Here is a 15,355-nt window from a genome sequence, read left to right on the forward strand (position 1 = left end):
GCAGAGAAGAGCCTGCCAGGCCACAAACCACTACTCATCCATGACTCAGAATACACATAGCCTATAAGTGTCACAACATAACCAAAGAGAATCTGCAGGTTATGCGGAGGGCAAACTCAAATTTAGCAATGTCGCATTAAGTATGTAGCAAGTAAGTTACGTTAACAATAGCGTGTGACTTGAAAAAATCTCCTCCGCCAATTTTCTGCCTCCCACAACCACCCTCCATATGCACCGAAGCACTCACTAGGCTGCTCATCTTGTTGTATTTGATTAAGCTGGCCTTAGGCCAACACAGGCTCTTCCTCATAGAGCAGCCCGTAGTATAGGCCGCTCAACTCGCTGCCCCATCTCCACCAGCATCTTTGTGTGATCTTAAAATACACTTAATAAAATCAGTTTATCTCCTTACATTCACTTTTACCATGTATATTATTTTTTATACATTACGTATTTGTTATTTATAAAGTACCAACATTTTTCTTACTTAAAAACACATAACCAACAAAGTTTGTGCTTGTTGGGGGGCTGGAATGAATTGATAGTATTTCCATTCATTTCAACGGGGAAATTCAATTTGATCTACATGCAAATTGAGTTACCAGCTTGGTCACGGAACAAAGTAAACTCTTATGTCAGGGTACCACTGTATATGTATTGATGAACTTTTGTCAATTGTACATGCATGACTTTTTATATTCACCTACATTAACCACAAAAAATTGGGCTGGAATACATCCCTGTTACGTAGCAGTGCCATACGTTTTGGCAACAGTCTAAGGCCAGCAGTTAGGACAGGTGAGTGACACTCTGCCTGGAAGTATGTGGCATCTTAGGATAGGTAAGGTCTGGATATATTCATATAGAGCAATTTCCAATACCGTATTACAGTGGTCCCCCCGTATTCGCGGGGGATGCGTACCAGACCCCCCCGCGAATAGTTAGAATCCGCGAATGTTTGGAACCCCTATAAAAACGCTAAAAACAGCCTATTTTGTTAGTTAAAACTTAAGAAAAACCACTAAAAATGTTCATACTTGTTTTTTTTAATAGTTTTATCACAAAAAGTGCATTTTATGATGAAATTGATAACAAAAACCAGGAATTTGTGGATATTTCTCATAGAAAAATACCGCGAATGCGCGAATTTTCCGCGAATAATGCAGGGAAACGTTCCCGAGAGGAATCCGCGAATGTGTGAGTCCGCGAATCCGGAGAACGCGAATACAGGGGGCCACTGTACAATTAAACTTAAGGGAGGTTAAAGTTGCACGTAGCCTTCCTCCCACAAGCTATGTGGATTACGTTAAGGAAGGTAACACTAAGATAAATTCTATATGCTAAGGTAACTTAGGTCTGGTTAGGCAAGGTAACCGGGGGTTGTAAAGCCCCCTCCCCAGGTCATGCAGGATCTAACATCCTAGGTCAGGTTAGGACTGGATGCATAACCAAATTTCATTCATTTCTCAATTCCACCTTTGCAACCCCACCCAAATAAACATCAGGTGTAGTTACGGTAGATTAATGGGTAAGTATCATCTACAAAAATAGTGATTGGTCAATCAAAAGTAAATACAAAAATATTGATTGGTCGATAGAAAATAACTAAGTAAAAATGTGTAATTCATTAAATATGTAAGGAAAATTGCTACCTCCATCAGCCCTGAATTACAGAAAATTCTGAGGCATGCTTTCTGCTTCGGTTAAATATTACATTACATTAGTTTTCTCATTCAACGAAAACTAACAAACTCCTATGCTAAGGTACCTAGGCATTTGTAAGAAGGACTTTTTAACACTCTAAATGAAAGTTAATCATTTTCACTGGAAAATGTTTCTACTTTATAAAACAAATTTTAGGACTTGGTTCCATTATCAGGATCCACCATGGTAAAATCATGTATTTGATTGTTATGCTTTAATGTTCTCTAAGTTTCTGGCCAGGGAAGGGCCTGATACCTTATATTAGAGTAAGCTGGGTTAAGAAGGTTAGGCTAGGATGTATCCCTGAATTTCATTCTATGACTTATGGTATTCCAGGTAGGGTTTGGTTGGAGCCATACTGAGTTAGGACCTGGTACCCTAGGTTACCCTGGATTAGGAGTAATGATCTTTCCTAGATAATAACCCCCAAGAAATATCAGTCCTAGAAAATGACTCCTAAGAAAAATCAATGGGGATTTTTCCCAGATAGCAACCCCCAATTAGTCCAATCTTAGTTAATGATCAACAAGTAGTCCAATCTTAGATAATGACCTGCAAAAAGTATCAGTCCTAGATAACAACGCCCAAGCCTTGCTGGCAGTCACTAACTATACTCTGTTTTTTTCCATCTGTCCAACAGCCTGTGGTGTTGCGTATGGTAACACTGCGTCCCGGGCTTTAGATAGTTACGCTATGTGTAAGTTTTAGGTAAATAAAAGGATATCTTGGTGTACATTAACAACTGAAAAGTGTTGTAATAATTTACTGTATGCGAATTACACCGCTAATATTCGAAATAGGATTCTGAGATTATTGTTGAATGTAAGCTAAATGAACTATCTAAAGCCCGGGACGCAGTGTTACCATACACAAACACCACAGGCTGGTGGACAGATGGAAAAAAACAGAGTATAGGTAATAGAGATCTGGCCTGAAAAAAAAAAGGTTACAGTATTATACATTTATCTTTTAAAAAAAAATCTTTGGTGACCTACCATTTGTACAAAAATAATGTAGGCCTATTAGTTTTACTTATTTTGTGATTAATGTACCTCATACATTTCTGATAGATATTTTGTATTTTTGGGGACAATACAATAAACAGGCTATATGAATCAACAATAATAGTTAGAAACATATAAAATGCAAGATGACAAGCAGAAACTATATATATATATATATATATATATATATATATATATATATATATATATCTATATATATATATATTTATTATAGGTAGAAGTATGGGGTTGCTCCACATCAGGTATTACCTTGGAAATTTACCTTTTCTAAAGCGTTTTGGTTATCAATAAATTACTGATATTTTTGGGCAGTCGACTGTAGTAATTAACCTCAGAACTGATATGTTTCTGTTTGCTGGCCTCCTTGGAATGCTATCACATACCTAAGCACAGTGTTATAAGGGCGCTTTTGGTAAAAAGTGGAGTTTCCTTCACTGGGGGTCTCAGGTGGGAATGGAGTAACACGGCCTGCTGGGTTAGGTTAGGGTACGTTATATCATTATAGTTTTTTTTATGATACCAAGGTTTCCATAGCCAATCCTTTATTAAAAATATGGCTCCCTAATAACTTGCAGAACCATTCCGTAACAACATGTCAGTACAGTCTTTCTCCAGATTTCCCCCACCCAAAACCCTACGTTCCAATAGGGTTCCCAACTATGTTGGGTATAGCCTACCAATATGAAGTTAATAAGTAATAAATGGCCGACAATAACCAACACCGCCGCCTTCATCAGTAGCTTTACCATTTAATAAATTACATATGTGGTTACGAATTAAAGTCTCCTTGTACCAGGCTATTAATGTAAAAATAATTAGTCTACTTGGCGTAAGCCTATTTCAAAGCGCTGAAGTTGTATAAAAATAGGCTATCCAAATACGAGTGCCTTTAACTCGGTTCTTCATTAACATTGATATTAAAATATTACCTTCTGCGATACATGTAGGAAGCTTTCTTCATCGCTATTTATGCCGCGGCTAATGAACAACTACCGTTTGCTTAGGCATACCCTAGGCTAATGCGCCGTAAGTGGCATGGCTGTAGGTACTATACTCTGAGAGCTTAGCTAATTAACTTTTATAACAAACGACACCTTACACGCGGGGTATTATCCGAAGCTGAAACGTAGGCCTAGTCTGGTTATTGAATAATTCATAAACCTAATACAATTTCTTATGTAAGGCAATAAGGAGGCGTCGTAAAACTTTTGCCATCGGCCCATGCAAGGTTAGCCAAAATGTAAAGGTTATTGTTTATTTACCTTTCATTTCGCCAGTTGGTTTTCAAAGTTCTCAATATCCCAGACAGTCGAAGTATCGTCTTGATCGGCCTATTTCGACGTAACACTGCATATATTAATAAATAAATTTAAAAAAAAAAGGGCCACGCTCCCAGCCCAGCTTCGCGCCGAAAACCGCTGTGAAGAACGTTCGACTTTCTCTATGATTCGAACATAAACGTTTCTGGTTTTCATGTTAACTTTGTGGTCATTGCTATAAACAATTTCATTAAAATCTCCAATACTCAAACTTCAGTCGTCCTTGAAACCAAATGAACTGATAATAAAACAAATTTGAAGAATAATGAATATTCTTGATAATAGGTATAGTTACAATAAATATAGTTTGAAGAATATAAAACAAATATCTTAACGCTAATTGCATGAGGTTAAAGCGTGGTTTAGTGCATTACAAGAAATGTTCGTGACTCTATAACACTAAATCGTGCATGTTATACCTATCATCACTGAAAGAATTTTTTTATTGTGACTATTTTGGTTGTAGAATTTATCAACTTACGGATTTCAAAGGCTGAATTGATGTAGACCACTACAGTTTGGAAGTGAAGATGGTAAAAGTCTATTTCATCGATGGGTAAATATTAGTAAATTAATGCATTTTTCCCTGTTAAGACAGGAGGATAAGCGATCCAGCTTACCCAATGGCAGCAGATATCTAACAAATCAGGATAAAATGAAAAGGCAGTATTTACTTAAGCCTATTTGCCATAGACCAATAAAACTGTTTATTAATTTTTAAACGTCTACTGTTTACAAAAAGCTAAGCTAATTACGAAAAATCAAAGGACAGGTATATTAACATAGCAGTAAGGTAGAATGATATAATTATTATGTAAAGGAGAAATATTTAGTGTGAATAATGACAACTTCATTAAATGTACTGTCGTGTTTGTATGCTAAGGTAAAAAATAAGTTAAAACTTGGCAACCACATTTTATTAAAGGATTAAATGAATGTGCTGAAATCTATGATGCTTTCCTTCGCGTTAGTTCGATGCAAAAAATCTCATCACGTGCTCTTTTCGTACTGGGAAGACTTACGCCTTTTGCTGTAAAAAGAAAAGAAGTATGCATGAGGATACTGTATTGTTTATGTATAGTACTATGTCTAGAGGTAGAAATGACGACAGTAAGTTTTGTCAAGGATAAAAATGGGCTGAAACTCTTTAGATTCTGTTTTGCTGTGAGCAAGACATATATTGCTGTTTAAATAAATAAATAAAAAAAAAAAACGTTCTTTCAGCAGTAGCTTTTATTGTTAATACATGGAGATATCGCTGTGAGTTGCTGTTAAATCTGGAAATGGTTTAGCGCTAGCACAAAGTATTGCTGCGAATTGCTGTTGAATCTACAAATGTTTTTGTTGTTAATTTAAGGGACAATTGCTGCAAGTTGTTACTTAATCTGCTAATGTTTTTGTTGTTAATGAACGGAACTATTGCTTCAAGCTGCTGTTGAATCTGCGAATAATTTTGCCTACACACGGAACTGTTGCTTGAAGTTCATAATGACTGATGCGATAATATTCTAAATGTATACTTCTTTCAATGTTGAAATGTTTCTTATAGCCTATAAAATCATTTCAACATCGAGAGATGTACATCAAGAATTATTATCGCATGTAAGTATGAACTTTAAGCAACAGTTCTGTGTGTAAGCAAAAATATTCGCAGATTCAACAGCAACTTGCAGCAATAGTTCGCAAAAAAATAAATAAATAAAAAACAATAGTAGATTCAGCAGCAACTTACAGCAGTTGTTCCGTTATAGCAAGAGACACAAAAATAATGACAAATTATTAGATGATAATAATAATAATAATAATAATAATAATAATAATAATAATAATAATAATAATAATAATAATAATAAAAATAATAATAATAATAATATATATTTTGGAAGAAGACCCTCTTTTAAACAAATTCTGTTGAATAAAATGGCAGAGTTCAGCGAATTAATCTTATATATTTTCTTGTTACTCGCTTTTCTGGCTCAGCGATTCTTCTTCTTCTTCTTCTTAATAATAATAATAATAATAATAACACGTCCGGGTATCAAATCCTAAGTAAATAGTAAAGGAAAACTGCAACTTATATCCACATTACAAATTTTTTCCCTTAATCGAAGCTAGTATATCACTGTAATGCATCTTTGATGACATACGGCAATAATCAGTGAACCATGAAAACGATGAGTTCATTTGCAATAAAACCTCATGCATGAACATAACCGTAAAAATATGAAAAAAAAAGACTACAAAAATAATCCTTAAAAATCTAATCCATAAAATCAAGTTTACGATCGCGAATAAAACCGCATTCATTTATTTCTTTGTTTTCATTATTCACAAAGGGATTCCAAAACTTCATACCCAACTGACTGTGAACATTCGATGAACTTAGAAGGCTGAAAGTAGAATTTCATCGTAGTTTTTAAACGAATCGAAATTCTTCTCAAGAAGAAGAAGAAAAGGAAAACTATAGAAACTACGAAGAATAAGAAGAGGGGCAGCCAGCCAGCGGACTGAAATTCATTTCCCGCTTCATCAATATTAATTTATTTCCCGTCCCGTCAATATTAGAATTTATAGCACTATACGCTCCTGGGGAGGGGGTGGGGGGGTAAACCCTTGTCCCGGTCTATGCAAATGAGCCTTCCCCGTCCATATCTCTCCTTGGATGTATAAACCTACCATAGCAGAGGGGGAAATCCTGACTGTTTCAGTCGAAAGCTTACGTAACGCCTCCCTCGTTTCATTCTGGCCATCAGTTTACTTACACTCGGGCATTCCAAAGGGGTAGAGTCTCTCTCTCTCTCTCTTCAGAGTCAAGTCAACAGAATTAGGGACATATTAACTGAATAAAGTAATTTGGATATATATATGAGTCATATCACATTACCGTGATTCATATACATACATCGAGCTACAAATGTCCTTTAATATCTAATTCGCTCTACCTCGGAATTAATATATTTTCATATATGTTAACCGAAGGGGGAATTTTTTTAGTCGATAAGAAATTTGTCGGCTCACGGGCGCGAACCATCGAACCCAACAAATTCAGGACGCACAGTGAAGCTTTAAATTATATATATATATATATATATATATATATTATATATATATATATATATATATACATATATACATATATATACATATAAATACATACATTTATATATATATATATATACATATACATATATATATATATATATATATATATATATGTGTGTGTGTGTGTGTGTGTGTGTGTATGTATACGTATATATACTATATTAAAAAACATAAATAACAAAATCAAATATTAGTTTTTTTCTCTCATGATCCACATCATTATCTTTATTATTGATATCTTAACTGGCACGTTGTCAACTGACCTTGAAATCGAAAGAATTTTTGACAACGTTTCCATATTTCGTCGTATATCTCCAAGAAAATAGCGTATGATTTTATTTATTGATTATAAAGGAAAGGCAAAATAATATAAAACTCATATACAAGGCAAAACAAAAAAGAAAGTTCCAGCAGTTCATAGAGGAGATGTGGAATAAATCTTACAAGAGTGGTGGGCCGTTCTAAAGACTTAAAATGGAAAACAAATGAAATGTAGAGGCAGCGCCGCGACACGCCATACGTTACCGAGCCCGTAATCAAAGGGCCTGAAGTGAGGCGGCCTCACCTCTGCACACAGCAGCAGAGGGCGTTGATGGTGTCGTGGGCGGTGCGTTCCCTGTCGTTCGTGACCCTGGTTACGGCCCGTTCGCTGCATTCATTGACAAATTTCATCAGGCCAGTCCTCGGAAAGCCCTCCTCGTAACACCTCTGCCGGAAGGTGGGAGGGATTCATATTGAAACTGGCTTCGTTGGTAAACAACCTACTCGCATGGAGCTTTCTGGAGAGAATTAGAGAGAGAGAGAGAGAGAGAGAAAATTTCAAGACGGTTATGACGGACGTATTTTTACTATTCGAGGGAGTCTCTTTGTGAAATACATTTCTTTTATTAAATGTGTCATAGCTTTGTGTTTTCTCGTTGGTGTATTGTAATCAATAGGCAACTGGGGAGAGATATTGCTATATATATATATATATATATATATATATATATATATATATATATATATATATATATATATATATATATATATATTATATATATATATATATATATATTGTCGCAAAAAATGTAGTGCACAGTTTTTCGCGATAAAGAACTCCACCTTGAGGCCTTAACTTTCCCTCCAGTTTTCCCCCAGTGTCGGCTGAAATGCGATGGTTCTAAATTTTGCACATGTATTTGAATAGAATTATTATTTCACTTAATTTTTTTTCATCACAAACAGTTATTTGATGTTGTTGTGCTTTATTATTTAGTAGTTTATCGAGTTAGTTGCATGGTGGACAAGTTAAAATCGAACCATAGAAAATGACTACTTGGCAGTGCTATAAAAGCGGGAACACGGGCTCGATCGTTCTCTTCACTAAAGACCTTAGCTTGAGATAAGACGTGAGAGTATAAGTCGGGTCTGAGGGCCGTCCACCTGAATGTCAGTTTCCACCAAGCGACCGTAACTGTGAGTACTTATAGAGAAATATTCAATACTTAGCTAAGGCATTCGTTTAACATGTTATTTAATATTCAGTGATCTCTGTACCGAGGAGATTTGCGTGTTATTGTCAATGATGAACTAGATTTCAATTGATAAATTTCGTGTTATCTGTGCGACAGCGAGGCCACCTTTTTTCTTTCAGTCCTGATGCCATAGTGGTCGGAGCTGCCTGAATTGTGTAAATATTTAGATATAAGTGTAGTAATGAGAGTAGGTATAGTTTCCTAATAAAATTTGTGAATTAACTTCATAGTTCTTTCGTCCTTGTGTACGGACTGGTGACTTTCCTTGTTGGTAAATCTATTGCCCCCTAACATCGGGCCGAAGAACCCATCCCTAAACAGTCGCCGATGGAACTTCGCGACATTTTTATACATGTAAAGAAAGAGAGATTAATATTAGTCTGTTTCAAACAATTAACTGTACCATATCACAATAAAAAAGTCATATATACATACATAAATACACACACACACACACACACATATATATATATATATATATATATATATATATATATTATATATATATTATATATATATATATATATATATATATATATATATATATATATATATATATATATATTATATATATATAAAGAGAGAGAGAAAGAGAGGTTATTATTAATCTGTTTCAAACAATTAACGGTACCATATCACAATAAAAAAAAAATCAAGTCTGTAACAAATCAATCCCTAACATCTGGTTCAGATTTACCATCTAGTCCCAAAAAGTAAATCCAAAAAAGTGAAATTTTATTAATTACACAAAATCAAGTTCTGGAAAGCGTAGATGGATGATAGGAATGGAACAATGAAATACTATTACTCCTGTGAAGCAACAGTTACATAAACATCCCCTTGAATTTAGCGGTAAATAATTACGATGGAAATTGAAACTAATAAAAAAAAAGTACAATTCACAGTCGGGAACAATTGTACACTTTTTTTTTTTTTTTTTTTTTTGCGGGGGGTGGGGGGGGGGCGGGGGGGGGGGGGGGCGGGTGGGGGGGGGTGGTGGGTGGGGGGGGGGGAGGTTGGGGAAAAACGTATACCCATAAATTTTAGGGCAAGTACAACAGCTTTCCGGCAAATCTCTTTCTATGGGCTTATTGCTGCGAGAGAGAGAGGCAAAGGCAGAGAGGGAGAAAGATGGAGAGAGGGAGAAAAAGGGGCAGCGAGGGAAATAGGGAGATGGTGAAAGATAGAGAAGAGGAGAGAGGGAGAAAAAGAGGCAGAGAGGGAAATAGGGAGACGGAGAGAGGGAAAGGGAGAAAAAGGGGCAGAGAGGGAAATAGGGAGACGGAGAGAGAGGGAAATAGGGAGACGGAGAAAGAGAGAGAGGGAAATAGGGACGGGCAGAAAAAGAGAGAGGGAAAAGCAGACAGAAAAAGAGGAAAACCGACAAGGAGGGAGAAAGAGAGAGGGAAAAGCAATAGAAGGAGAGAGAGAGAGGGCCGCGCTGATAGGGGAGAGAGGGGAAGGAGCGGTGAGAAATTGTTTTCCATCTCTCTCTCTCTCTCCCCTTTATAAAGCAGGTCTTATTTCACTGGCGCGTCAGAAAGCCTTATTCTGGAGCTCGCTAAGCAGTGTTTTTCATGCAAAGGCATTTGGGACGGGAAAACTAATGTCCTTATTTTCACAAGCCTGAAGGGCATAAAAAAAGAAGGGAAAAAGTCGGTTCTTGCAACCAAAAGAAAAAAAAATCCCTTTGTACAATAACCCATTCTTTTGTTGGTAATTACATGGCTTCAGTTCCACTCATTTTCTATTTAGCCCTTTTTCTCCCTCATCTCTGATATGGAGTACATGGCGTTTTTTATTTATTTCATAATAACACCAATACTTATCCTGTTTTGGTAAGCTATGTGCATTGTAAGGGAGGAAGATGTACTATAACTTTTTTTTTTTTTCTAAACAAGAGCCTGTCAGCAAAAGGCCTGCTACCATAGCTACAGGAGAATGACTTCATTGAAGTCCTTCCGTATCTGAGATATTGCAAACAGTTTTGAAAAAATCAGAAGACAGTACTTGAATGATTTATGTAGCTTGCGATCTGAAGTAATATAGAAATAGGTTTGAAAGGTAATGAGAATAAAGACTGAAGGAAATTAACAAAACGTACAATTCTGAGTCTGGAGTAAACTGATATGTCAACATAGAAAAGACGGCAAACAAAAAATCACATGTCAGTTAAATTAACAAATATCCGTTTCAAAACGATTTAAAATGCAAAATTGCATGGCAATGAAATACGGGAAAAATTAAATAAGGGAAATAAACTATATAAAAAACGGATTTAAGAGTCACAAAACTATAATTAAAAATGAGAAGATAATCTTGTAACATAAAAAAAATACAAAACAACGATATCTCGATGTAAATTAAGACAAAACTAAGTAAACAGCAGCTGCTAAAACAACCGTCGAAGCCTTTGCAACGGCTCAAGATAAAGGGTTCAAATTTTGAAATCCAATCATAATCTCTTCCTCCTGCCGGAGTCACCCTTACCTTAACAGACTCATAGGCATCCATGATGACAGCCAGGAAGATGCTGAGGACGACCCACATGAAAAGCGAGATGAAGGAGTAGAGGTATGCCCGAGAGAAGAACCAGATCAGCGGGTCGTGGGCGTCGGTCGAGAAGAAGGACGCGAACATGTCGTCTCCGTTGATCAGGGAAAAGAGGCATTCCATCGACGAGTAAAATGTCCGGAACTGGGGAACACGCGTGAAAGGAAATAGTTATTTTTCTTCTAATGGAAAGGAAGCCTACTTACTACGATTAAAATCAGCTTAGATTTTGTTATTGCTGTTGAGTGAGCCCTGAATTTTATACCCTGAAATGTTAAGGCCCAAGAATTTGGAACCAAGAAGAGATGCATTCAAAGAATAAGTTAGGTTGCAGAATGTCCCAAACTGGGGAACACTCGGGACAGACGCAAGAGTTTGGTTTCATGATAACGAGTAATGTACCTACTTACTAATACTGGAAGCAACGTTTGATTATTCATTTATCTACTGATTTATGTATTTATTCAGCATTTGCGAGAACCCAGAACTCTATACCTTGAAGTGGTAGGGCCCTAGAATGAGGTACCCGGCGAAGGTGTAGCCGAAGAACAGGAGGAGGATACAGACCAGAAGTCGGAGGACGTTGGGAGCGCACTTCTTCAGCGTCAGGATCAGCACCTATTAATGAATAATCAGCAATTTAAACATACAGGTATATTAGTGATAGTAATAATTCTAGTGTGTAACAGACCAACGCTTCGATTAAAGGAAAATAGATTAATAATAATAATAATAATAATAATATTTTGGTAGAAGACCCTGTTTCAGGCAAATGCTGTTAAAAAGGATGGCAGAATTAAGCGAGTTGATTTTATATATTGTTTTTTTCTATTTTCCTTACAATTCGCTTCTCAGGCTCAGCGATGTTTCTGAGTAACTGGCCAATATTCATAGTGGGAATTTTCAAAAAATTATAAATGCTGAAGGTAATCTTTTATTAGAACAGGATATCAGGTCCAGGTCAAGCAGGGGCTGTCGTCAGTGCCGGTATTATTCCTGATATCCTGTTCTAATAAAAGATTACCTTCAGCACTTATACTTTTTGAAAATTCCCAATATGAATACTGGCCAGTTACTCAGAAACATCGCTGAGCCTGAGAAGCGAATTGTAAGGAAAATAGAAAAAACAATATATAAAATCAACTCGCTTAATTCTGCCATCCTTTTTAATAATAATAATAAATAATAATATGAATAATAATAATAATAATAATAATAATAATAATTAATAATAATAATATTATTAATAATATGATTATTATTATTATTAATTATATTATTATTATTATTATTATTATTATTATAGAATTCGCAATCAAAACCACGATGACTGACAACAATCCCCCCCCACACCACCGATACTACCATCAGTAACACCAACACGTAAAGTACTTCAGTCTCTCCTTCCCCCTCTCCTTTCTTCGCATTCTCTCTCTCTCTCTCTCTCTCTTCTAAAAATAGAACCCACATTATATGTATCGAAGAATCCGAGATACCTCAGGATGCCGACCCAAGCGAGGAAGTTCCCGACGCCCAGGGTAATTGCACAGACTGACCAGAGGTACCAAAGACCATTTTGGTCCTGGAAAGAGATAAAAAAAATAATAAGTCAAGAGATAAAAAAAATAATAAGTCAAGAGATAAAAAAAATAATAAGTCAAGAGATAAAAAAAATAATAAGTCAAGGGAGGATGAAGATGATTAGGAAAGGGAGACAGAGAGATAGTAGAAGGGTTGGAGAGAGAGAGAGAATGGGAAAAAAAATAGTCAAGAGAGGATAAAGTTGTTGAGGAAAGGGAAACTGAGATGTAACACAAGGGTTACAGTGAGATGGCGAGACTGATAATATTTAGATAAGGTAGAAAAAACACAGGCAAAATCTTTTATCTCTCCTGGATCTCTTTTGGATAACTGGACCTCTCCTGGATCACTCCAGGATATATCCTTGCTCCTGGACTATATCCTTGATCTCTCCCGGATATGCCACGGATCTCTCTAGGCTATCACCTGGATATCTCACGGATCTCTCTTGGATCAATCCTGGATATCTCCTGAATCAATCCTGGATATCTCTTGGATCACTCCTGGATATATCCTTGATCTTTTCGGGATATCTCCTGGATCAATCCTGGATCTATCCAGAATATTATATGGATCTCTCCTAGATATATCCAGAATACATCTTCGATATCTCCTGGATCAATCCTGGATATCTCTTGGGTCTCTCCTGGATATATCCTTGATCTCTTCTGGATATCTCCTGGATCAATCCTGGATTATCTCCTGGATATATCCATGATCTCTCCTGAATCACTCCTTGATATTATATCTTGGATCTCTCCAGGATGTCTCCTGGATCTCTCCTGGGTCACTCCTAGATATATCCTTGATCTCTCCTGGATATCTCCTGGATCAGTCCTGGATATCTCCTGGATCAATCCTGAATATCACCTGGATAGTTCCTGGTTCTCTCCTGGATCAAGCCTTACGAACCTTGGTCGCCATCCCGACCCTGAGGAAGATTCCTGCGATCAGTAGGATGTCATCGATGCATATGGTGACGTACCACATATTCACGAACTCCCACCTCTCCTTGCGGGTCAGGGGGCGGCCGATGTTTTTGACGAAAAAGGCGTCCGTCTCCTGGAAGGAAGGTGATAGGTGAGCGATATTTAGATGCGGGGAAAAATTCATCGTTTTTGGAAGGATGTAGACAGAGATGAAAATTCTCTTGCTACTATATATATATATATATATATATATATATATATATATATATATATATATATATATATATATATATATATTGTGTTACGACGAAAAACTCTTTTGCTGTTTACCCTAAGTTAATAATAATAAAATAATAACAAACAACGTAGTTGGCATAATATGAATGCTACTCGATCATGAAAGAAGAACGAGAGAAGTCATTGTAAAAATGGCGAGCAATTAAGAGAGAGAGAGAAATTCTGCTCTAGACCTCAGGCCTAAACGTTAATATGTTAACTGAGTGGCGACTACTCACTTACAAAAATAAACTGTCCACCCACTTAGGTAATTTCGCCCTAAAAGGTGTGTAGATGATTTGAATATCACTAAAACACTACTACTTCTTGAAAATGACAGAATTTGTAAAGCTATTTGTCACTGTAGGTAAAAGATATAAAATATTCTCTAAAATATGACATAAAAAGTTTTCTTTATTAAATAACCGTTTCATCATGTATGAACAATTATTGATAAATTACACAATAAATCTGAAGAAATGAATGTACAATATTCACGTGTGATATTCTATATGCGACGACAAAGAAAGAAAGAAAAAAAAAGAAGTCTAGTACCCAACCACTAAAAAACTCAGGTTTAGCCCAGGTAGGCCTACTACTATACCTTCTTGAGATTAGTGGCATTATGGAGAGACCTGGCACAGAGGATTATGGAGAAGAAGCAAGCAATTAAACTCGCGAAATCCAGAATCCCCAACATCACCTGAAGATAGAAAAAGTGAATAATAATTGATTTAATTATTAAGATATTATGTAATGTCATTCACTACGCTAAATCTAGATCCCGGAGTCTGAAGGAATGAATGCGTATGGAACTATAAGCAATAGAATTTTTCTATTCATCCTTTGGGACGAATAAAAAATATTTTCTCCGAATCAACGTGAGATAAATTCTAAAATATTCCCTGACAAGAAAAGACACTAACCCTACCTAAGTTCCTTACACTCAGAAACTGCAAAAACTTTTCATCTAACGATGTTGATAATTCTAATAAAAGAATATGTTAATTGATCTTGTATTAAGATCTGGTGTCACATGAACGGTGGCGTTATTCATCAAATCTCACTGATTGCATACCAAGTGTGAATAATGTATGAAATGAATGAATGCTTGAAATCAAAATTCGATCGCGTATAATTTTGACAATTTTCTTCTTTACATATTTTATTGCTTACTATTCTTATTAAGAATTCCCTCGTGTTACCAGTTGATTTCCGAATTAACTACAATACAGAATCTCATATATCGACTTCCAATTGAAATATTTTCAAGACTTTTAACACTTTTATTGATATTTTCCTACTGCAGTTGGTTCCAGATTAACTGTAAACGTGTACAGATGCCCTGT

The 15,355-nt window shown here is 36.0% G+C and overlaps 1 protein-coding gene across 5 annotated transcripts in view; it reads right to left on the reverse strand.

Moving 5' to 3' along the window:
• Positions 1-4,715: 4,715 nt before the first annotated feature.
• LOC135225164 (mucolipin-3-like) overlaps positions 4,716-15,355 on the reverse strand; it is a 22,482-nt gene continuing 11,842 nt past the window's right edge. For 2 of the 5 annotated variants that reach the window (XM_064264401.1, XM_064264400.1), the window contains exons 8-14: positions 14,611-14,709; positions 13,714-13,863; positions 12,689-12,802; positions 11,716-11,838; positions 11,158-11,364; positions 7,716-7,858; positions 4,716-5,078 (exon numbers count right to left, since the gene is read on the reverse strand). In XM_064264401.1, coding sequence (XP_064120471.1) covers positions 5,039-5,078; positions 7,716-7,858; positions 11,158-11,364; positions 11,716-11,838; positions 12,689-12,802; positions 13,714-13,863; positions 14,611-14,709 — 876 coding nt within the window. In that variant the 3' untranslated portion in view covers positions 4,716-5,038. Of the gene's footprint in view, positions 5,079-7,675; positions 7,930-11,157; positions 11,365-11,715; positions 11,839-12,688; positions 12,803-13,713; positions 13,864-14,610; positions 14,710-15,355 lie in introns of those variants that run through there. The other 3 variants (XM_064264402.1, XM_064264404.1, XM_064264403.1) reach the window with 3 other exon arrangements.

Source organism: Macrobrachium nipponense, chromosome 13, assembly GCF_015104395.2.
Source record: "Macrobrachium nipponense isolate FS-2020 chromosome 13, ASM1510439v2, whole genome shotgun sequence".
Lineage (NCBI taxonomy): Eukaryota > Metazoa > Arthropoda > Malacostraca > Decapoda > Palaemonidae > Macrobrachium > Macrobrachium nipponense.